A 22658-nucleotide genomic window follows, 5' to 3' on the forward strand; every position below is an offset into this window, starting at 1 on the left:
GGCTTCTTTGCCACCAACGTCGCTTAAAATCAAACGCCGAGTCGATTGCACATTATTATTCGCAATATTTACGTGTATAATGTGTTTGTAATACGAAAACACATAAGACACCATTTGTATCTTTAATCGAAAAATAAAGAATAGGTATGAGAAAATTTTTCACTAAAAAACAATGTATAGATATATTACTTCTATTAATGTATTCTCCACCCTTAAAATTAATAAAAGCAATATTAATAATAAATTAATGTTTAAGAAGCGAAAATTAATTAATGTTCTACAATATTAAGAGTTAAGTTCTTTCTCGAAACTCCTCCACTTTCACTCTTCGCTTCCTTCACCTTTTACTCTTTTATTTTATTGCGATTTTTTTAATTAAAAATTTTAACAACTAAATCTTGTTCCAGAAAGCTATTATTACATATAAATAGAATTAATGACTTTTAATGCATAAGATGTACTACTGTATGTACTTATAATTTTGACTTTGCTTTACCGCAAAATTCTGATTTCACTACAAATTCACAAGAATTCAACAAAACAAATCGTTATCTCTCACTCGGAAATGATTCGACGAAAGAGTAGAAATAGACGATGATCAGTTTCATTTTTACCTGTCTTATCTGTCCTGCTCGCGATAGGCGGCGATTCGTACTTGTGATTGTTAATAAACGATCCGAAGGTGAGCGCGGAAATCACTTGATAAAGATTTTCTTATCCGTTGTCACGGCCGGGAGTATTTTCAGTATCGGTTTCCCTTCGGTGACAGATAGCAGAGATTCGCGTGTATCCTGCTCACGGGAAATAGTACCGTCGAGCAACGCGTAACGTGAGAAATAAGGAAGAAAAACCGGTAAGTCAAAGAGAAGCAAGAAAGATAGAAAAATGCTAATGACTGGTAGTACAACAACGTGACTAACATAACAACATCGAATAGTTCCTTGGTTTTAATCGCGCATTGCTCATCGTAATTTGCAATAAAACTGTTGTCTTCTTCTCTCCGTTATTTTATTTGTTTAATTCGACATGCCGGGCCAAGCTGGTTTACCTTCATTACAGCCCGAAAACTATTCACGTCTCTCTACATCTCTATCTTATGTTTAGAAAAAAATTATCTCGCTATTCTTCGAAAGGGAAAATATTTTACACGTACAAATACATTTGCCTATGAGTTGATTAATCTATAAGGTATATATAGCAGTCGCTTAATCTTTACTTTTTGAAGATTCTAATCCTGCTTTTTGGGTATAATGTAGAACGGCGAAAAATTGTTTCCGCTTTAATACTGCTGTTAATTAAACTTGCCAGAAAACATTCAATTTCAATTAATTTTCCAAATCACTTTATATGCGCGTTGCAATCTACTTGTCATGTATGTAATAAAAATGTATCTCTTCCATGCATGAATTATTCAGGAAAGCGAATTTGTTTACAGTGCATGCCGCATGAACAATTACTTAGACGATAGCGAGGTACTGCTGCAAGAGGATCAAGTGTAACGATCAAATCGATTTCAATTTCGGTGGACGGTGTTGTGTCGCAATTTTTTTTTTACTTGGCGACAGTGAGAACCGACTGAATGTACAATAAATATGAAGTGTGTGTTTCTTATCGGAGTGTAAGTGTAAAAATAAAAAAGAGAGAGAGAGAGAGAGAGGGTAGAGCGCTCGACCAAGTGGCACGTTTTCCTTCGTTGTTAAAACCAGGCGCGTCATTTTGAACGTTATCAACTCGACGAAATGGTAAGAAATTTTCATCGTTATGTGCAACTTCTCGTACGAAAAGCTATATACTTAAAAATTTCGTATTCTTTTAAATTTTATATTATATTATATATTATATTATATTATCTTATCTGCGCAGACTTTTGATTACTATTATCATGTCTTCGACGAACGCAGAGATTCCAAGTACGATAAATGTAATGGCTTCGCGAGAAATTCGCTCTTCACCTGTATGTATCTAATCATAATTTTTTAATATTCACGAAGCCATAAAACACGAATTTCTTCAACAATGACATTGCAACGGCATTACATAACGTTAGCGCGCCGTATCGACTTCCCTCTGATCTAAGACGCGACTAAAGAACAGTCGATAATAATTCCGATAACTGGAGTTCATTCCCCGAATGAGCAAGAGTTTAAATTGCAGACACCGAACGCGACTAAAGTCAATCCGATAATCCGGCGGATGTTTACCAACCACTTATCAACCACTCCTTCAATTTTAAATTATCTTCAGATTTCACACAGGATTTGTCCTCTAAATTCGAGACGATCTATATTCGGCCTGAGGAAATTTCTTGGTGCGATATAACGAATGTCATGTTCAAGACGGAAACAATAGAGTCACTGTTGGCCAGTATCGCAGATGAAATTATTTAAGCCGTTAATAATTGTGGCCTCTGTTCGAAGTGTAAATTCTTTCTGCGTGTGTACGTTGGCGATCATTAGCGTCCCGGCTTAATCGACGTTTGACTCTAGTCCCATATCGTGCATCCTTGCGACTCGTGTCTAGGAAGTCTTCCGCAAGCGCGATGAAAACGGGAATGTAATGTGGAATTGTTCGAATAAAGTAATTCTTTCGTGCGCAACGCAGGGAAAGGCCGAGTATTCGTGCCTGCTGGTGAGTGAGTTCCGCTCAAATCCGGTAATCAGAATTGATCGTAGGTGCAATCGCTTATCATAATATTATTAACGATAGACCCCGCGGGCGTTTTATTGTAAAACATCCGGTTTTTCTTTTTACGATACATTTCAAGTTACGAGTACATTTTCTCACACTACACGATTTTGTTTTCCCGAAGAAATATTATGTTATTTCCGATACATAGTCACGATGCTTTTTAGCCACGGGATTAGTCACTCGTCAATCTTCATCGCAATTGCCATCATGTTATCGTGCTCATTCTTATAAATAATCTTGCTACCGGTCGCCGGTGCAGCCGAGGCAGGGCGACCACCGTACTCGACCTCCTCCAGTGGAATGCCCAAAGCTAAGGCTATCCTATCTCTCACGTAACAATAAGCGCCTTGATTTCTGTGCTCTTCTTGCAGCCACATGATCTGCATGTACAGAAACATTAATCATACACCTCTTCTATCGTTGCCAATTCTTCGAGCTTCTTTGAAGAGGTAAATACCCGTTAACTCTAGGACTACACACTCTTTGCGGATCCCATACTTGGTCCCTCAGACCTAAATACTTTTGTACGAGACCTCGGTGAAAATGTATATTTCTCAATAAATGTTTTTAGGAAAAACAAGGAATTTTTTTGTTGCAAAATCCTGCGCCCCAAAGACCTAAAGGTTTCGCAGGCTCACGTGTGCAGTCCTATAATTAAATATCAACAAATGCGTTATCATAATCGAAAACTTCTCACTTTTGCTTGTGGATATTTTGTCATTTCCGCTGCGAAGAGATGATACGGAAAAGGGCAGAGCTGCTCGATTCTAATAATAGCTATTTTATCTTCTAATTGTCGCTCCTGTCGCTCGACGACCAAATCGTAGTACACTTTCCCGGTACAGAGCAACACCTTCTTCACGTTCCCGGTTTTCACGGATGAATCCGGTAGAACATGTTTAAAGCTCGTACCTGGTCCTATCTCTTCAAAATTCGATGTCGCCATCGGGTGACGCAATAATGATTTGGGGCTCATAATAACCTAAGTGGTATTTTTGTGATATAAATTAGATTTAAAATGCAATTATTGCAATAAATAAAAAGGCAATTATTACATAATGGGCAAAAATTGAAAGAGTTTATCATGTGCGAAGTCAGATGCAGCTTTAAAACTTTAGAAGTAATTTGATTAAACATCTTGATAAAAATTCTTATAAAAACAATTCGATATAATAATCGAGTCGTCAACAATCGCACGTGCGACATTCATGTGCGATAAAAATTGAAGGACTAGCATTACGCTTCAAAAATATAAACGCCACTTGGTAAATGTAGCGTTTAATGTAGCCAGTCTTTTTGCTATCGCACTGTAATTTATGTTAGTAAAAAGTGGAAGATATGAATAATGTTTGGTCACTATTCTTGAGTATGAGTTGAGAGTATTCAGTATAGTCAATTCGCGTACGCGAACATGTGTCGAACAATCGAGATGTTCGATCTCGATTGTTTTGTGCAAGTTTTTCGATATAATTGTAAAAAAGTGGGGAAAGAGCCTCAAAATTTACAAATGGTATGTACTGATCTGTTTTCTTAGTAATCAATTTAGCACTGTGTGAATATTTTCGAGGGAATATTGCCTTACGATATTTGTGGCGAAAGCACGCTTCGCGTAGATAAAGATTTTTTTTTGCTAACCAACGGTTTACGGAACGGCATCAATATCTGTCGACGCAGAAGATGAAACAGATTGGCAGGTGTCGTGGGATTACAGACGATCCAATTTATCTCGAAAAGCTGTCTCGTCATAATTTGTTCGACGGTCTCACCGGTGGGAGCACCGGGTTCCGTTCCGGGCACATAAGTTCCTTCGTCGTCGCACAGCTGAAGAAATCTCTCCAATCTGGCGGACGAGTGCTCCGGCCCCTGGGCCTCCAAACCGTGCGGCAGCAACAGTACCAATCCTACCTGTCTGCCCCATTTGGCTTGTCCGGAGCTTAGCAGGCAATCTAGTATGACCTGAAAAATAATTTAGAGTCGCAGATTCAATTCAGAGGCGGCGGATATTCTTATAAAATATCACGATTATTCTTTTGGGATGTACAATAGAAATTATAGAGTTTGATGCTCCACTTAATTTTAACTTTAACCAGAAATTGAAAGAAAAATCTCGCTCGTCGAGATACTTGACATCGGAAATACGAAATCGTCGAGAGTACGAAAATAAAATCTATTAAAGCGAGAAGGTGCTAAGAAGCAATCGTTAAAGTTACCTGACAGGTATTGGCAAAATCGCCGAACTGTGCTTCCCAGACTATCAGTGTATTATGATTGTACGCCGAGTATCCCAGTTCGAACCCTTTTATTCGTAAGACATTAATTATCAGAAACCACTGTGAGTTATTCATTCAAATAAAACTCTAGCGCGTGCCAAGTCACTACGTGCCGGCTATATCTATCTTATCGGCGAATATTACAAATATAATATTACACGCCTGTCGCGAGTTTACTGTTAAAGTCTTTCCTGAATGTAAAACTTCAGCAGTTTAATAGCTTGCTAGATGACTGCCAAGACTTCAAGGTTGCTGGACATTGACGTAGAATGAAATAATGGACGTATTAACGATAAGATGTGAAGAGAAGATGGGCGCACGGCAGGAATAGATATCGCTATCGACAGGTGCACTGTGGCACAACAGCCAGTTAATAATTAGCTAATTTTTCCTCACCGCACACGCCGAATTCCGATAACGACGAATTCGAGACGGTGTACAGAGCCTGTCTCGGGAAGACGTCGCGCAGGATGTTCTTGTAGACCTTGTCCCTGCTCTGGTCGTGAACGATGTGTATCCGTTGGGTGAAGGTGCCACGTTCGACATCTTGCCCGGACAGTCTGACGTGGTGACCCTCCTTCAACAGGCTGAGGAAGGCCAGGCACTCCCCCATCGCCCAGTCGACCTGCCGAGACTCCATGAGTTTCGCTCGCCTGTCCATCGCCCTCAGTACCTATGCGTTCGATAGGCAGATCAAGTCCGAACATTAATCGATCGGAAACTCGCTCCGCCCGTGCACACATGTTCCTCAGCTAATCGGCAAATTTTATAAAGGAGAGATACAAATTCAAAAATTCGCCGAAGATTCATGATTTCTGAGGTAAATTAAACGGACAACTTGTCAGTCGCAGAAATGGATTGGAAATTTCTAAGTCAGGGAAGTTTTGCCTCCACGGTGCGACTCGTATGTTTTGCTAACTTGACCATGCGCCTCGATGTCCTTCGGAGGGGTGGATATAGCAGTGCATATCGTTTTAATGGTCGCGATGTCGATACCGGTTGGCGGTATCTTATTTTTCGGAGTCTGATGAGAGAAGAATTCGGTCCAGGGCACGTCGTGCCAGTCGCTCATTTGCATCGAGCCGATGGTCTGCGCTTTCCTGAATTCTTCCTCGCAATGGCCCACGTATTTTTCTATTTCCTACGCACAAAAAAAAGTTGTGTGTGCACACGCATAGCGGCAGGATTAAAACGATTAATTATAGTCTTCGTCAACCTCCTTTGCGAAAGCTTCCGTTATCACGCCCTCCTTAATCAGTTTGTCACTGTAGATGGATAGAACACTAGGGTGATCTTTTATTCGTTTATACATGAGCGGTTGCGTTAACATCGGCTCGTCCATCTCGTTGTGACCATTTCTTCGGTATCCAACGATGTCCAGCACCACATCATTATGAAAGGTAGCCCTGAAAGGTGACATGATATTAGTTAATCAAGTTTCTTGTATAAAAAATTTGTAAAAGGGCGCTTGTCGCAATATTTTAATTTTTATCACAAAACATGTTAGCTCAGACGAATTTTTATAATAATTTATTTAGCATTTATACTAATAAGCTCCTATTCCGTAAATGAAACGCTTGGGAGATTGTACAATTAAAATATTAAAAAATATAGATGAACGGCCAAAACAGAATCTATTGCCGTAATATAAAAAGATTGAAAAATGAACAGCATTGTAATTTGATTCACCGATACTCGCTGGCCACCTTACTGCAGTAAGTCGTTAAATCAGGATCGTCGGCATGTACGTGAAAAATGGGAGCGTTGACAACGCGAGCGACATCCGTACAATGTGCACTAGATCGTGAATATCTTGGATCGGTTGTAAAACCAATCTAGAGAATTATTATAATAAATAGTAGAAATAAATTATTGTCTGCTAACTTTACAATTATTTAAGGTTTTAGTAAATATCTTATCAATTATTTAATAATTTAATTACCGAAAAATAAATGCACACAAAAATTACTGAAACTGTATTCATATTAATTATATATACTAAAGATTGGTTTTATATTAACTTTGACCCTAGCTGATCTTGATGTCAGCTTCTCTAGAGAAATATGTTTAAAAGAAAGTAATTAAATTTAGATTAAAACCTATCTAATTAGGATTAATGCTGATAAAATGTAGGAAATATTGTCATAGAGAAACTTATCCCTACTTGATTGTTAATTACGATGTGTATGACGCCACCCGTTGTATATTCCGGCAAATTGGTGAGATGCATCGTTTCATAAACGACGCCTTGGCCAGCAAAAGCGGCGTCACCGTGAACCAGTATAGCCAACGATCTTTTGCCGTCTGCAGAAGTCGATTTATTTCAAGGAAGTCTTATCGTTTGTTAGAAAATTATATTACGTTTCTCAACACTTACGTTTATAGTCACCTTTCTCGACTTGTTCGGCGCGAACACGACCGACTATAACCGGGTCGATTGCTTCCAGATGAGAAGAGTTCGCCATTATGGCGACAAGAATTTTCTTCTTGGTTCTACAATATAGTCGCAATAAATTAAATATGATAAATATGCCTATCTCCCCTCGTGACTTGGAATACAAGTTTAAATATCGATGCCTGACGCATTCGCGTACTAAAACCAATTTTGTATTGCGGCGGCTCTGTCTTCACCTTTCTAATAGTTTCTCCGAGTGCGTTCCAAGGTGATACTTTACGTCACCGGAACCGAATCCTTCCAGAGCGATCGGGTTGAATTGAGTAAACAATTGACTCATCGGTTTCAAGCAGATGTTCGCCAAAGTATTTAGACGACCACGATGCGCCATACCGATAACTATAGTTTCGACTCCTGACCAATAAATAAGGCAAATAAATCAAGATAGAATCGAAATTTTAAAGATCGTAAACGGAAACTCAGAAAAATCACTTGGAAACTTTGCTCGATACCTGGGTTCAGGAGAATCAGTTTAGTTACCATGTAAAGCCGATGTTTCCATGCATTCCGCCATGGTCGGAATGAACGATTCGCAGCCTTCTAAGCCGAATCTCTTCTCCGTCCCGTACTTCTTTGCTAAAAAGTTCTCAAAACTCACGGCCCTCATGATATTCATCCAAGTCCACTTCCGGTGCTCCGCGGGCAATTCCCAGGCGCCAGGTATCTCAAACTTTTCCCTCAACCAATCTAACTAAAGCGCATAAACTATAGTTCTATATCCCTATTTTATCTAAAAATTTGTTTAAACGATAGTGTTGAATATATCCTGACACAAACATATAAAAAAGTTCCTTGATTAATTGAAGTCACCGCAAACACGCGTTCTCCTGTAGCCCAAAGACTCTTTTTGAAAATCAAAGTTTTATCGTGCGTCTTTCTTTCCGTCTTTGTTTCTGGCTTATCTTTATGTTAACCGAGCTAAAGTTTGATTCTAAACAGATATTTTATCTGACTGCAAATATAGCCTGTCATTAGTACAATAAAGCAGCTATTTCATAATCTAATCTGTCAACGAACATTTCCATGACAAGCGCAAGATATCACGTTCAAGTTCAACCTTCCAAGAACGTTAATGATTTAATTTGAAAATTAAAATCTTGCAATTACGATCTCAGTACGTTTACTATGAATTTTATAGTGGGAGCTTCTACTATAACAGGAGTAAAGAATAACGCTTGCGTTATTGAAATACTCACTGATACTCAATGAAATCTTATGTTACTATTTTAACTAGTGAAACGTTCACTAATTCAATTTAAGAAAATAAAATTTTCCGTAAAAACGAAATTTAATCCTTTCATGACCAAATTAATTTCTTATCGCTGTCTTATTGTTGTCTCCTACATTTGCGGACGTGCTCTGAAACGTGTCCTGCGGTTATAGGACCCGATGAGAGATTCCGTAATTTTATTATTGGCATTCATGTGATACGTAATTTTATATTATACTTTGTCGCTTGAAAAGGACCACAAACCCGTACGGTCGAAACGTAGCGGTCTGTAATCTCTAGCAATAAATTGATGCCAGTTGTGCCTACTGATAAATTTCATATTTCCAAATTTTCGCTTAAACGTTTTGCATTAATAGAATGCATCTTAAATCGTTCAGGCCTCTGAAATTTTTTAAGTGGAACTTATATACCCTAGCGTTCACGAAAGTTAGAGTACAATTGCGAAATAGAAAACTAAAACGTTCCTTTTTCTTATTGCCAGTTAAAAGTTCAGAAAATTAGTATCCTGATCATTTTCAAGTGCATCATTTTTCTTAATTGGCATTGCGTCGTACGTACCATATTGGGGTCATGAATGTACGTATACTCGAGGCCTAAGTGGCCGCAGTAAATCTTGTTGAGTCTCGTCAGTATCTCCCTTAGCGGCAAACTCCTCTTATCGCCCCCGATAACGGTCAAGGACGCGAGAGGGAATTCCCTGTTCATGTCTGCCTCCGTCATCCCTTTGAGGTGCTGCCGCACCACGATCGCGGGTGGCAGGTTTGCGGTACCTTGCAGCTTCGCCGACTCCGGATTCTGTATACCCAACGGATCGGTATCGGCTATCAAATGGCCACGTGCCTTTTAAACGAATAAAAGGAATAAATGTCGGTATAGAAGGTGTAATTCAAGAGTCTTGCGGTAAAATAGGTACTTGATAGGCTCGGATCGTTGCATTGATATCGAGTGCACCGATTATATATTGATCCCCCTGCATCTGACTGTCTGATTTCTCTCGAACGGATTCTTTCGGAAACAATGGTCCTGATGTAAGCATTTATTCGAAAACATGATCAGTAATATTTTTAATCGATCAATAAAATGCATTTATAATTACTAAGGATATAAAAAAAACATCGTTGTAGTATTTTACGTAAAACAATACAGAATGATTGTCAAATCACGGTACAGTTTTAAACTTTCATAATTTCTATTCAACACGTAATAAAATTAATTCACTATTCTAAATTATATAAATTATAATTGAGATCAATAATGCGAGTTTAATATCAATCATATCAATCTATAAAATAGCTGCAACTCACTCTTGCCGGATTGCCCTCCTTCTAAGCTCGATGTTATTAACTTAGGAGATGAACTGACACGGATAGAGCTGGACCTGGCGCGAGAGTTCTTAGGGCTTTTCGCGTGGATCAATTTAAAATATGAGTCCCACGAGGAGCTCACGGACTTTCGGTCCTTGAGCCACGCCTTGTACATGTGATCCAAGTACTGGTTGTTGATCATGTTAAGGACATTGTCCTTCCTATCGCCATTGTCGCCGTCATGTTCGCGGCGTGTTGGATGATTTTTATAAAATTGCTTGGTAATCGGTCGACACTTAGGATTTTTCCAACTTGGGCGAAGACAGTGTACGAATTGTCGGTATAAACACGACACGGCGGTTTGGGCGCTCCGATAACATTGCGCTTTTGCGTACATCGCCCCATTTGTCGCCGCGACACAGACGAGGACCAAGAAATTTTGAAAATTCGCAAATTGAACGAACAAATAATTTTATGCACGATATTACTTTATGTCATCGTGTGACTTCCAATTAACCTTTCTACATTATGGCTGTAGCAGCTAGATTCGCGACTGATCTTCGTTTCGGGTGAGATAAGAAATAAGAACTCAGAGACTTGAAACGAAATTCACGTCCCTCTTACTAAATTCCTCGGAAGCGTCTTATACGTAAACTGCAGTTTCAATAATGCATAGTAGTTGCTTTTCTTCGAATTATTGAAAAAAGTTATTATTTAAAATATATAATTTTATCTCGACAATTTTGCTTACCCAGTTTGACGATAGACTTTAATTTAATGTAATCTAGTAGCAATGTAATCTAGTTTTAAATTAAAATGATATAAAATAGATAAGAATTGATAAAATAGATAAGAATTGATTAATATTCCAGTCCAACAAGTATCTAAAAATTTCATAAAATTTTCAATTTCAACATCGCTCAAATTTAGCTAAAACACTTTCGTTTACAGGGTACGACATCCTCGGTACCTAGCGACCACCGAGTCGTGAAGATTAATTCTGAAAAGAGTCTACAGGACAAACATTTTGTTAGCAATCGAGTCATATCGCACAAGGTATATTCCTCGTTTCTTCTATATCTCATAAAATTTGAAAGACTTAATATTTAAAAATACAAGTTCAAATAACGTAAGTAAACTGACGACATTTAGCTTGAAATCTCGAAATGACTATCGTGTTTCCTAGAGCTCTCACTTAAAAATATCATAGATAGACGATAATCGCATTTACGTCTGTCTGTTCTGCAGTATACGATATGGAACTTCATTCCAAAAAATTTCTTCGAGCAATTCCGACGTGTGGCAAATTTTTATTTCCTGCTCACGACGATAATCGCCGTTGCAATAGAATCGCCAATTTCGCCTATAACCAGCGCCTTACCACTAGCGTTTGTCATCTTGGTAACAGCATGTAAACAGGGATACGAAGATTATCTACGCTATAAAACGGATAAACGAGATAATCGGAGATTAGTCAGTGTCATCCGCAATAAATGTACGCAGGTTCGTTGTTTTAAATTCTGTAAATTTTAATGCCTGTAATAGTGAAACAAAAACGCAAAATATATGAACAGTATTTACATGTCGTAAAACTTTTAATATACATTCATAAAATGTATTTTTGCAGCTTATGTGTTTTGTTCTGTAAGAGTTTTCAATGCTTACTTTGACTTGGAAGTTGAAATAAAGATAGGATCATTTCTGACAGTCGAGAATCATCGGATCAAGTACTCATAAATAATATGCGATACGTTGCAGGACATATATTGCGAGCAAATAATGGTGGGCGATCTTGTGAAGGTCTCTCGAGACGAGGATGTGCCCTGCGATATCGTCCTTCTTTATAGCGAGACACCGGGATGTTGTTATGTCACAACGTCCAATCTCGACGGCGAAACAAACTTAAAGGTTTTTTTTATAGCAAAATCTATTTTTCTATACTCTCTAAAGATACTCTTTACTGTAAGCTATTTACCATAACTCTAAATGTATAATTGTAGACGCTACATGTCCCGAAGGTGGTCTCGACGATGCCGCTTCCACATATCGTGGCGATGCGAGCGTCGATTACGTGCCAGCAACCCTTGGCGAATCTTTACACCTTCCACGGCAAACTCGAGGTTAACGACGGCGAGACGACCAGCGGGCATTTGTCAATAGAGAATCTTATGCTGCGCGGATCTAGGCTGAAAGACACCGAGTACGTGGTCGGCTGCGCGATTTACACCGGGCAGGACACTAAATTATCGCTCAATTCAAAGACAGTCAGCAATAAATTCTCCACCGCCGAGAGGTAATTACGTTCGGGCTTTATTTTATAGGAAATTCGATCGACATCGCTATTTAGCTCCTGCTAAATCTTCCACTCGCATCCTCGTTACTGCCACCGTCGCCTTTGCGAATATTGCTAACTTAGGCCCGTTTCTTCCAATGCAAATTAACTTTAATCTCGGTTTACATTACTTCTTATCTTCTTCCACTTCGTAAAACTAGAAACGGATATGAAGCAAGTTGAACCGAGATTAAGTTAAACTGCGTTGGTAAAAACGGGCATTAGAGAAATATTTCTATCTAATCTACAGTTTAACTTCACACTCATCCAACCATTATCATTCGTAGATCTATCAATAAGTATCTTATTGTATACGTCGTGATACTACTGGCTGAAGTGTTGGTGTGTACAATGCTCAAGCTGTACGAAGAAACCTACCAAGGATGGGAGAGTTACCTAGGCCAGCAGCCTAATATCACGTTTTCCTCGCTAATTAACGATATTCTGAGCTTTCTTATCTTATTCAATTACATCGTGCCGATATCATTGTACGTCACCGTTGGTAAGACACTCCTACTTGCACAGTTTCTTTCCGTTAAAATTATTTGTACTTCTACTCGACACGAGAAGCTATTTGTGAAACATTAAAAAGTATTTAAATTGGCAAATTTCTTCTGAAACACTCCGCGTTTGTAGAGCACACGGGGAAAAAAATGCTGTTGAATTAAGCAAAATAAAGTTGCTTGCATTAAACGTTAACGTCACGGGCTGCCACAAACATAAATAATTCACTCAACTGTATTTGCTATGGATTTAAATTTTAAGCATTGAACTAAATATCCAGATTATTAAGACCACAATCTGATGTTTTTCATTTATTAATACTGATGTTGCTTCAACGATTTCATTTCAATTACACTGGTCTTGTTGATACAACATCGTTCTTTTTTCCGTGTACGTATATTTACTCGTAAAAGGACTCTACGACATCGGTGAAAGTTTATCAGTGCGTTTCAACAGAATTGCAAAAGTTTCTCGGCTCCGTTTTCTTCGGCTGGGACTTGGATATGTACGACAAGAGTAACGATCAGCCGGCGCTCGCCAATACGTCAGACTTGAACGAAGAGCTTGGCCAGGTCGAGTATTTGTTCACCGACAAGACCGGCACGCTCACTGAAAATCTGATGGTGTTCAGGCGCTGCTCGATCGACGGCAACATGTACATGGAGAAAAATTGCGACGGAAGTCTGTACGTATTGCCACCAAGCGGAAAGGAGGAGGAGGCCGTCAAACTGTCGTCGTGGGAGGTAAATGAAGAAGAGGAAATATTGATTATCCTTAAAGACATTATTGGGAAAGAGAGAGAGAATTATGATATTATTATCGAAAGGATAATTTGTGCGCTGCAATTGATACGAGAAATTATATCGATCATTGTATGCTACGCAATTTTATGCAAGAGTAATTACATTAATTTGCGCTATTATTTAGTGGCAATTTACGAATATTGAATTATTCATGATAATTAACGCTAATCACAATTAATAATGAAATAATAATATAATCAACAAGGGTATATTACTACAAATCATGAACGTACACAGCTAATCATATTGTGCTTGTCAAAAGCAATGATTTTAATACTGTTATATTAAAAGATTCCGTGATTCTACTCGTGATTCTAGGGTGAAATTTGGCACTTTATGATGAGCATATCGTTATGCCATATGGTCCAAATCGCGCCGCCGAGCCAACGTCCCGAGATCATAGCTAGACGCACTCTGTTCCGTGAGAGCTTCAGATTGAAGACAATCACGAGAGTCAACAGCTCGTTGATGATGCATCCGGACTTGCCGGAGTATCAGGTAAAAATAACAGCTCGCGTACGCGAATTTACGGTAGCGCGTCCCCCGATAAAATCTCATTGATTACTCCCGTCTACGATGACGCGTAAACGAATGCGCTTTAATTCTCATAAAGAGATATATAAACACACGTGACATATGGCAGGCGGCGTCGGCAGACGAGAAGGCGTTGGTGGAAGCGAGTGCCAGGTGCGGCGTCGTTTTACAAAAGAATACTAACGAGGAGATGTACATAAAGATCAACGAGAGCAATCTGGTCTTTGAGAAGCTGGAAATATTGGAGTTCAGCTCTGGTACGTAATCGTGAATACCAGATCAAATCGTAATTAATTTCTAATTGAGATCAAGTCATTATTACTAAAAATCAATATCATTCATAAATACATTTGTAATTAAAATGAGAGATTATGGCTTGTGCAAATAAAATATTTAAATTATTCAAATAGATCTTGAGATTTTAGCCCGAGTTGTAATAGCGATAAAATGGCGCTGAATATTACGTATTTCAAATAGAACGCAAGAGGATGTCAGTAATAGTCAAAGACTCATCGGGGGATATCTGGCTGTACTGCAAGGGTGCGGATTCCGCTGTTCTGCCATTGATAGTTGAAGGAAAGGTGCAAGAGGCCGCTGTCCACGTCGCCGATTTCTCTATGGTTCGTTGTCCCGTTTGGGATAATGTGCAGAACTAAAACTATATAGAGTTAACGCGGAGTCTGCAGAGGACGTTTCCTCCGCGACCATTTCGAGAAGGGTTTTCTTATACATGCATAAAAAAATCGCAATTTTAATACGGCTTTGTTATACTGCTTGCCGCAATTTTGTGTCTTACACTACAGCTCCCTTAATTTTCAGAGAGGTCTGCGAACGCTGGTGGTGGCATACAAAAAGATGCGGTATCCCGAGTACGAGAGCCTGATGCAGAACATCGAGCAGGCCAGACAGATAATCGGTACGGAGAGAGAGACTCGTATAACGTACGCGTACAACCTTATGGAGAGTGGGCTCACCTTACTCGGAGTAACTGCGGTAGAGGATCGCCTGCAGGACCAGGTGCAAGAGACCTTGGAATGCTTGCGAGTCGCTGGCATCAAAGTTAGTTCAATGCACTGCCTTTGTGCGAATTGCCAAAAGAAATCCTTTACTATTCACGTCGTCTACCTCCAACTATAGCTTCCGCCATGGTTTCATCGATGTTTTAAGCTACATATTTATTCTTCTTATAACTTTTCAGATAATTAATTTAATTATTTTATTTCAATATTGTTATTTAATTATTGAGTCATCCTATAAGTAATACGGTTTTTAGAGGTATTTTTTAAATAAAACAAAATATTAGGACATTTTACTTTTAAGTTAAAATATATCTTCCATTATTATACAACATACAAGTGTTTTGGTTTTGAGCTAAAGCTCAATTAAGTTCCTTTTATACCGTATTATTTATGGAATGATTAATTGATATAACTCTAAAAGATAATCGCAAATATACTTTTAGATATGGGTGCTTACTGGAGATAAGGCAGAGACTGCGGAGAATATCGCTTTCTTGTGCGGTCATTTCAAGAAAGGTACTGAAGTTCTAAGACTGATGGATGAGACTTCAGGGCAAACTTGCTTCCTGATTCTTACAACTTTCGAGTGAGTGCAATTTGCACGACCAAAATTTTACATTTTTTTCTATTTTCGGTCGTCACTATCGATAATCTCTACTATTTCTCGCGCAGTAAGTCGCGCTTCTCATTTGATACATTGAACTAAAAATTGATCAAAGTAACAAATAAATAAGTGTATAAATTATTGCGTCCCTATTTTTCGCTCTCCAGTACGCATTTATATATACAGTAAACTATGTTTTACAGACGAAAAGTAAAATTGGAACCATACAAGCAGTACGGATTGATAATAGACGGTGTCAGTATAGCGGCGACGTTACGAAATTGTCCACAATTATTTAAATCCGTCGGAATGACCTGTGAAGCGGTTGTCTGTTGCAGGCTGACGCCCTTGCAAAAGAGCGAGGTTTGAACTTTCCGTGGATCCCAAACTGCTGTACAGAAACGTGAGCAAAGCATTTTAGTTTATCTCTGCTTACTCTTGCAGATTGTGCATCTGATAAAAACGGCACGAAACCGTCCGCATACCGCAGCCATCGGTGACGGTGGTAACGACGTCTCGATGATACAGGAAGCACACGTGGGTATCGGAATACTCGGGAAGGAGGGCCGCCAAGCATCGATGTCCGCCGACTTCGCCTTCACCAAGTTCAAGTATCTGAGAAAAGCATTGCTGGTGCACGGACACTGGTATTACCTGCGCATCAGCATCTTGATGCAGTTTTTCTTCTACAAGAACGTGGTATTCATAACGCCGCAGGTGTTGTTCAGCATACATAATGGTTTCTCCACGCAGGTAAAGATAACATTACTATCTATTTTTCTATCGCACATTGAAAATCCCGACCTTGCTCTTGCGACACGTAAGTGCGTTGTTTTTTCAATTCACAAATTGATATACTTACAGATTTATCTTTTAATTTTTGTGTGTCTTGTAAATAAATTTAAATGTCTAATAATTTGGCAATGTTACATCATAAACTAGAAAAGCATTCTTAGTTTTATAAAAAAATATAAAAGAGAACATATCTTACGATTGTATAGATTTTATGAGTAAAGGATGTATAGAAATCTTTTTTTCACAGGAACTTTACGATGGTATGTTTCTAATGAGTTTCAACTTAGTATTCACGTCGCTTCCGGTATTGATATACGGATTATTGGAACAGAATTACGATGCGACGAAACTCATGAAGAATCCATATTTGTATAAACTGAATAGAAACAATTATTTGATGTCAAGACATCAATTCGTAGCGTGGATGATTCTAGGTTCGTGTACAAATTAATATTATATTAATTAATTATTAATATTTCGCGACAGAGATGTACCGATTACATTATATTATTCTCTTTTAGGATTATGGCATGCATGCGTGACGTATTTTACCGTATTTGCTGTTACGTATATCAATCCTACATATCTGTCCGATAACACGGCGGTTGACCATTGGACTTACAGCACATGCATTTTTCATATAGTCACTTTGCTAGCAAATCTGCAGGTACGTCATACTGTTTGTACATTCGATTAAGATTGTAAAACAGCGGTTTATTCTGAGAAACACAAGACAAACTTCTGACAAGACAACCAAGTATTAAAAATTCAATACCTTTTAAATACTTTAAATAGACGAATAGTTCAAACCTTTTGCTAGTTTTATTCAGAAAATTTATATCCGAATTTATTCATATAATTTAATAATAACACGATAAGTTATCACTAGCAAATATTTTACATAATAAGTTTACATGCTTTAAGTTGATTTATTCATTGTTGATGATATAATATTGTTTTAGATACTATTACGCAGTTTATACTGGACAATCCCACTCGTTCTAAGCGTAGTGCTGTCTGAAGTAGTATTTTTCATAAGCAGTTTTTGCTATTCAATCATAAATCTGTAAGTACAAAATCTGGAACGATTAAAAAATTGTGGGAATCAAGAATAACGCATTTATATTTACAAGCAAAAATTATTTTCACCCACAAAATTTTTCAGGAAATACGATGGCGATATGTACGGGGTCTTTCAAAAATTATTAGAATCGCCCACGTTCTGGTTACTCACTCTATTTATCATCGTTACTTGCTTAACACCTGATTGTTTATGGATGATGTATAACGTTACGTACAGGCCAGTGAAGATCCTTCGTAAAAACGAGGAGCCTCCGCAAATTATCAGTTGCAGTGATGACGGCAGCGAATATTCGTGGCAAACGGTAACTAAGGCAAATACCGTTTCTTAACTTTTTCAATAAGCTGCTGTGTGTCGACGATATTTAGAGTTTCGGAAATAGATGCAGCAGTTTATAAACTCGATGACCACAGACTGAATATAATTAACCATGTCTGGTACACTTAAATACATAAAATCTATTTTTAGAGGATCAGCTGTTTAATGCTAGTATTCATATTTAATTTTAGACTGGTATTAGGCTGACCTTAAGTGTTATGTTCTGAAGCCTTTGCCGACTATAAGCTTCCCTTATTTCCCTCCTATTTGACTATATATCTTGACCATTTAACTATTAAAAGTAAATTTTGTTTTTTTTTCAAATATCAATATTCGTTTTTAAAAACTTATTCAAACAAATTATCTATACACACACATATATCTACTATGTATTTTATTTTAAAAAATAGTAAGTTAAACAATATCTTTGCAATAGTATCAGCGTTGTTAAATATAATATGTTACCAGGGACGTCGCGTATTTCCGTGGAGAGGTAGCCTTTCATTGCAGAAAACTAAATAATACATTGGGAAAGCAGCCACTTAAGCGCTTCAGTATTATCCATGGGAATGAAGATGTGATTATCTGGGATAGTATCTCATTTGAAGTCACTGAAACGATTGGCTGTATCGTATCATTAAATAAGTGTAATTGTTTATTAACATGGTAAAATCAGTCAAGACTTTGCTACTAATTAATTACCATTGAAGTACTTTTTTATAAGCCTTAAATAAGCCTGAAGATGATCATTTATATGCCAGATTATTTTCTACAATGCAATATTTAGAAAAATATATATATAGCAAAATATTACTATTAATAATACAAGAGAGAGAAATGTTTTAGCGTGGATGTTAAGCTATGCATGATCCTCGCAAATTGTTACAGTCTATAGTGCAATACTAGTCGTTAAAATTAATTTCTGTACAAAGATAGATAGTTATCCATTGTGATAGCATAGACATAAACGAATGCAATGTAAGTATGTGTCTGTTTGCAAGTGCAATCATGATCGTAATTATAATCATTCATTAATTTATGTCACACAATTGTCTGCAAGTTTACTGAATACATGACACATTCAACAAAACCAACAGTACAATAAATATTAGCAAATTTTATCAAGAGAGAGAGAGGGAGAGAGAGAGAGAGAGAGAGAGAGAGAGAGAGAGAGAGAGAGAGAGAGGGAGAGAGACATAAGTTTTATTTTAAATTATTATTTTAAAGAAAGTCGTCTTTCTTCTAAAATGTATATAGTATATATAATGTGATCATATTCACAACGTATTTATTATTGCAATGACAATCAATATTAAATATAACGACTGAAATCTTTTTAACAGGAAATATACTTTGTTGAATCAGAAATATTTTGAGCCTTTCGTTATTGCGGTTTTAACAAATATTTAACAAAGCATTATCTATGATTTTAATAAAATGATTTCTTAACCGATTATATATTTTTTAATATGTGCAAATATTTTCTAATATGTAATTTTATGTACAAATTGTATACATATGACAAATATTAAGTGTGCCTTATGATCAGTGTGTATACATATGTATACCATACATACACGTATAAATGTATGATACTGAACAAGCATATAAGAGATAATATGCAAATTTTCTATTTACATAATGTCTGCTTTTACTTATTTATGATGTGAATAAACGTTATTTAAATAAACGAGCTGCAAGTTTTATTTCCAAACTGGTAATTCCTATTCCTTTGCTAGAAACAAAATGTAGCACTAACTATTATAACAGCAGTGTAATTGAATACTAATCTTATTATTTTAATAATATTATTAATCAAACAAATAACATTTTATTCAAACAAGAGCATGGCACATTTATTTCATTAATACTATTTGTATGACTGATATTGAATAAATTGAATTAACAAAATTATTATTCCAAATCCATTAGACTGCTGTTATCTGATGCTGTCATTTCCCGCTTTCCCCCTTATTGTTAGTTAAATTATTAATACACCTATCAAACTAGTGTAAAAGATTTCTCCATCAATTTTTATATTAAACAACTTCTCTCTAAACGAGAGAAACATGAAGTTTTCCGTGATGGTAACTTTGCTCCGTTTGTGCGGAAATTTTATTTTTAGTTCTTAATGAATACAAGACACATCGCGTATTTGCCAAATGCCTGCGTATTTACCACCAGCCTAATATGTAGAGGTAAGTCCTCTATTATGAGATAGAAGTCTAATATGAGATAGCAGGTTTTCAACATCCAAATTCAAATCTTTCGCAACAATTGCACGATCTAACTGAAATTACCATTAAACAAATTTCATTCCAAGAGCAAAGAAAATTTCATAGAACCAATGAATGATGTTTATTAATTTAGTATGAACCCTGCTATCTCATATTAGATTCTTATCTCATAATAAGGGACTTCTTCTACACGGATAAATATTTAAATAAGGTCGCGACGCCCGGTATTGTGGCAACCCGCGGATTTCAATTGGACTGCTATTGATATAACGGACTGTTGTTTTGAATTCAAAGTTTGGCTTTCGAGCTAAGCGGTCGTTTTACGGTTTAATAAAGAATATCGTTTCGCTCAGAATTCCTTGTGCTTTCTTTCAACGCGGCAGTGCGCGTGTGAGTCGTGTTGTACCTGTGCGTGTGAGCAAGGCTAGTGCGCTGCTGCGGTGCGGAAGCGGCGTAACAATATTATTATGAATAAAATATATCAGAGAACTGTTGAGTTATGCATATACAATTAATAACCCATATTGAATCATTAAGTTAATTTTGTTAAAATAAAAAAATAAGGGGCTCAGAGCCAGAACAAGATGTTTGTATTCAATTAATATTTAATTATATATATATATATATATATATATATATATATAATAGACGTTTCGGTCCTTAACGGACCATTCTCAGTATATCGAAGAGAATACAACAATAATCAATCCATAAATGAGCTCATAGTATTAATATAAACTTTAAAAAACGTATACGCAGTCGATTGAATAAAATTATAATAAATAAAGGGACATAAATATTAGACGATAGCGCAGTCAAACCGAATAAAATGTATAATATAAACCAACGCAAGTTGTATAAGTAAACGCAAATAAATTAGACGTATTACGTTGACAGAAAGCTGTAACAATGGTGGAAAAAATAAAAGTGAGAGGATAGCAATTGTTTTGTAGGAATTTAATGATCAACCTGAGATTACTATCATGGAATTGTGGATCTGATATTCTGAAAATCTTATCAACAAGTCCAAAAACCACGCCTTTTTTATGGCAGATGGGATGATGTGAGTGGAAATTAAGGTAGCGTCCAGAAAAGGAGGGTTTGTGGTACCAATAGAAAACAAAGGAACCATCACGGACCATGATATCAACATCAAGAAAACTGATTCGGTTATCTGTGGAATATCTAGGGTAAACCTTAGTCTGCCATGTAAGGAGTTGAAAGTGCTTAAAAGATTGTCAATGTATTCAGGAGGAGACGTCATAAGAATGTCATCGACATATCGAAAATAAAAAGGAGGAGTGAAAGGTAGAGCTTGGATGGCTAAATTTTCTATGTCATCAAGAACCATGTCTGCAATTATCGGAGAGAGCGGGGAGCCCATAGGAGTACCGAAGATCTGTTTATAAATATGGTGATTAAATTTAAAAAAAGTAGAGTTTAAAACGAGATTGACGCCTATCATGAATTCATCAAGAAAAATGGCCGTACCCCCAGAGATAGAGTTCCATCTTTTCCTCATGCTGTTGGAAGCCAAATCAAGTGGAATATTGGTAAATAAGGAAACCACATCAAGTGATAACAATTGAAAACTTGCATCTAACTTGATGTCGGCTAACCCTTTCACCAATTGAAAACTATTTTGTATGTGGCTTAATGAAAGTGTGATGTTTTTTTGTAAAATTTTGTGTAAAAAAGGCTAAGTCATACAAAGGACTGTTAATCGATGAAACAATCACTCTAAGGGGATAACCATGTTTGTGAACCTTCGGTAGACCGTACGCTCTTGGCAAAGAACCATCTGTAGTTAATAAGTGCCTATAGACTCCCTCCGAGATGTAATTATTTTTCTTCCATCTAGTTAACAGATCCCGTAAATCGTTGGTCATCTTTCTGGTTGGATGCTTGTTAACTATCGTGTACGTATTCCGGTCGCGAAGCATCTCCTCCATCTTCATAGTGTAATCACCGCTAGACATCGCGACTGTGATGTTACCCTTGTCCGCTCTAGTGAAGAATATCTCAGGATGTTCAGCGGAGAATTGTTTAGTGGTTCTAAGCCAAGAAGCTAGGGTGTCATCCTCGTTACATTTTTTAGGAAAAGTTTTAGCCAGTCTATTAACAATAAGAGTGGTCTGGTTCCTGACGGTTTGACGAATTGAGTGGTCTAATTTATTAATATTGTTTTCAATCTGTTTAATGAAATCTATAACTAGGTTTTCCCTATTGTGAGATATAGTAGGCATGTTAAAACTCGCTGAGTTGAAGGAGAAGTTGAACGTGAGTGGGAATGTGCGTGTTGGTGAGACTGATAAACCATTTTTCTTGTGTAGTATCTAAAGAGGTGTCAGAAGTGAAAGAGTGGGGAGAGATATTGAGGTGTAAAAAATCATGTTGTGTGGGATTTGCCGATAGAGAGAATGATAGAAGAGTATTGGTGGTGATAGTGTTAGAGACCGAGTAAAATTGTTGTATATGGGTCA

General features: G+C 37.2%; 4 protein-coding genes across 8 annotated transcripts; 1 reads left to right on the forward strand and 3 right to left on the reverse strand.

Moving 5' to 3' along the window:
- The first annotated feature begins 696 nt into the window (after positions 1-696).
- Positions 697-19102, forward strand: LOC105568651 (probable phospholipid-transporting ATPase IF). 4 transcript variants are annotated; one of them, XM_012024477.1, is made up of 21 exons: positions 697-853; positions 1436-1742; positions 1864-1954; positions 10900-11004; positions 11197-11451; positions 11707-11856; positions 11949-12241; positions 12568-12782; positions 13241-13527; positions 13906-14085; positions 14231-14378; positions 14599-14741; positions 14941-15180; positions 15584-15726; positions 15948-16107; positions 16189-16497; positions 16787-16973; positions 17061-17206; positions 17502-17605; positions 17705-17924; positions 18407-19102. In XM_012024477.1, exons 3-21 carry the CDS (start codon positions 1883-1885, stop codon positions 18458-18460), a joined length of 3411 nt encoding a protein of 1136 aa, XP_011879867.1. In that variant the 5' UTR covers positions 697-853; positions 1436-1742; positions 1864-1882; the 3' UTR covers positions 18461-19102. The 4 variants fall into 4 exon arrangements, with proteins under 4 accessions (XP_011879867.1, XP_011879868.1, XP_011879866.1 ...); XM_012024478.1 differs by lacking the exon at positions 1864-1954 and having other exon boundaries at positions 698-853; XM_012024476.1 differs by lacking the exons at positions 697-853; positions 1436-1742; positions 1864-1954 and adding an exon at positions 3683-4198.
- On the reverse strand, positions 1961-5572 carry LOC105568654 (2-oxoglutarate dehydrogenase, mitochondrial-like). Of its 2 annotated transcripts, none has more exons than XM_012024483.1 (4): positions 5355-5572; positions 4324-4644; positions 3386-3670; positions 1961-3068 (listed from the first exon to the last, which is right to left on the reverse strand). In XM_012024483.1, the coding sequence occupies exons 1-4, from the start codon at positions 5502-5504 to the stop codon at positions 2865-2867; spliced, it is 960 nt and encodes a 319-aa protein (XP_011879873.1). In that variant the 5' UTR covers positions 5505-5572; the 3' UTR covers positions 1961-2864. The 2 variants fall into 2 exon arrangements, with proteins under 2 accessions (XP_011879873.1, XP_011879874.1); XM_012024484.1 differs by lacking the exon at positions 5355-5572 and adding an exon at positions 4899-5308.
- On the reverse strand, positions 6027-6628 carry LOC105568653 (2-oxoglutarate dehydrogenase, mitochondrial-like). Its single transcript, XM_012024482.1, has one exon. It carries the CDS (start codon positions 6376-6378, stop codon positions 6154-6156), a length of 225 nt encoding a protein of 74 aa, XP_011879872.1. The 5' UTR covers positions 6379-6628; the 3' UTR covers positions 6027-6153.
- LOC105568652 (2-oxoglutarate dehydrogenase, mitochondrial-like) lies at positions 7213-8246 on the reverse strand. Its single transcript, XM_012024480.1, has 2 exons — positions 7590-8246; positions 7213-7451 (listed from the first exon to the last, which is right to left on the reverse strand). Exons 1-2 carry the CDS (start codon positions 7742-7744, stop codon positions 7325-7327), a joined length of 282 nt encoding a protein of 93 aa, XP_011879870.1. The 5' UTR covers positions 7745-8246; the 3' UTR covers positions 7213-7324.
- Positions 19103-22658: the final 3556 nt, after the last annotated feature.

Source organism: Vollenhovia emeryi, unplaced genomic scaffold (genome assembly GCF_000949405.1).
Source record: "Vollenhovia emeryi isolate VEMERY1.0 unplaced genomic scaffold, V.emery_V1.0 DF939128.1, whole genome shotgun sequence".
Lineage (NCBI taxonomy): Eukaryota > Metazoa > Arthropoda > Insecta > Hymenoptera > Formicidae > Vollenhovia > Vollenhovia emeryi.

What these genes read in the sequence shown, in the direction of transcription:
- LOC105568653 (XM_012024482.1), bottom strand. Translation starts at nt 6,378, where the DNA reads ATGTCACCTTTCAGGGCTACCTTTCATAATGATGTGGTGCTGGACATC.
- LOC105568651 (XM_012024476.1), top strand. Translation starts at nt 4,100, where the DNA reads ATGTGTCGAACAATCGAGATGTTCGATCTCGATTGTTTTGTGCAAGTT. An exon ending in TGCGAGTCGCTGGCATCAAA is followed by an intron (nt 15,181 to 15,583) that starts GTTAGTTCAATG and finishes ATATACTTTTAG; the next exon opens with ATATGGGTGCTTACTGGAGA. An exon ending in GCGAATATTCGTGGCAAACG is followed by an intron (nt 17,925 to 18,406) that starts GTAACTAAGGCA and finishes ATATGTTACCAG; the next exon opens with GGACGTCGCGTATTTCCGTG.
- LOC105568654 (XM_012024483.1), bottom strand. Translation starts at nt 5,504, where the DNA reads ATGTCGAACGTGGCACCTTCACCCAACGGATACACATCGTTCACGACC. An exon ending in TGCCGTTCCGTAAACCGTTG is followed by an intron (nt 3,671 to 4,323) that starts GTTAGCAAAAAA and finishes AATACCACTTAG; the next exon opens with GTTATTATGAGCCCCAAATC. An exon ending in CAAAATATCCACAAGCAAAA is followed by an intron (nt 3,069 to 3,385) that starts GTGAGAAGTTTT and finishes CTGTACATGCAG; the next exon opens with ATCATGTGGCTGCAAGAAGA.
- LOC105568652 (XM_012024480.1), bottom strand. Translation starts at nt 7,744, where the DNA reads ATGGCGCATCGTGGTCGTCTAAATACTTTGGCGAACATCTGCTTGAAA. An exon ending in TCGGAGAAACTATTAGAAAG is followed by an intron (nt 7,452 to 7,589) that starts GTGAAGACAGAG and finishes ACTATATTGTAG; the next exon opens with AACCAAGAAGAAAATTCTTG.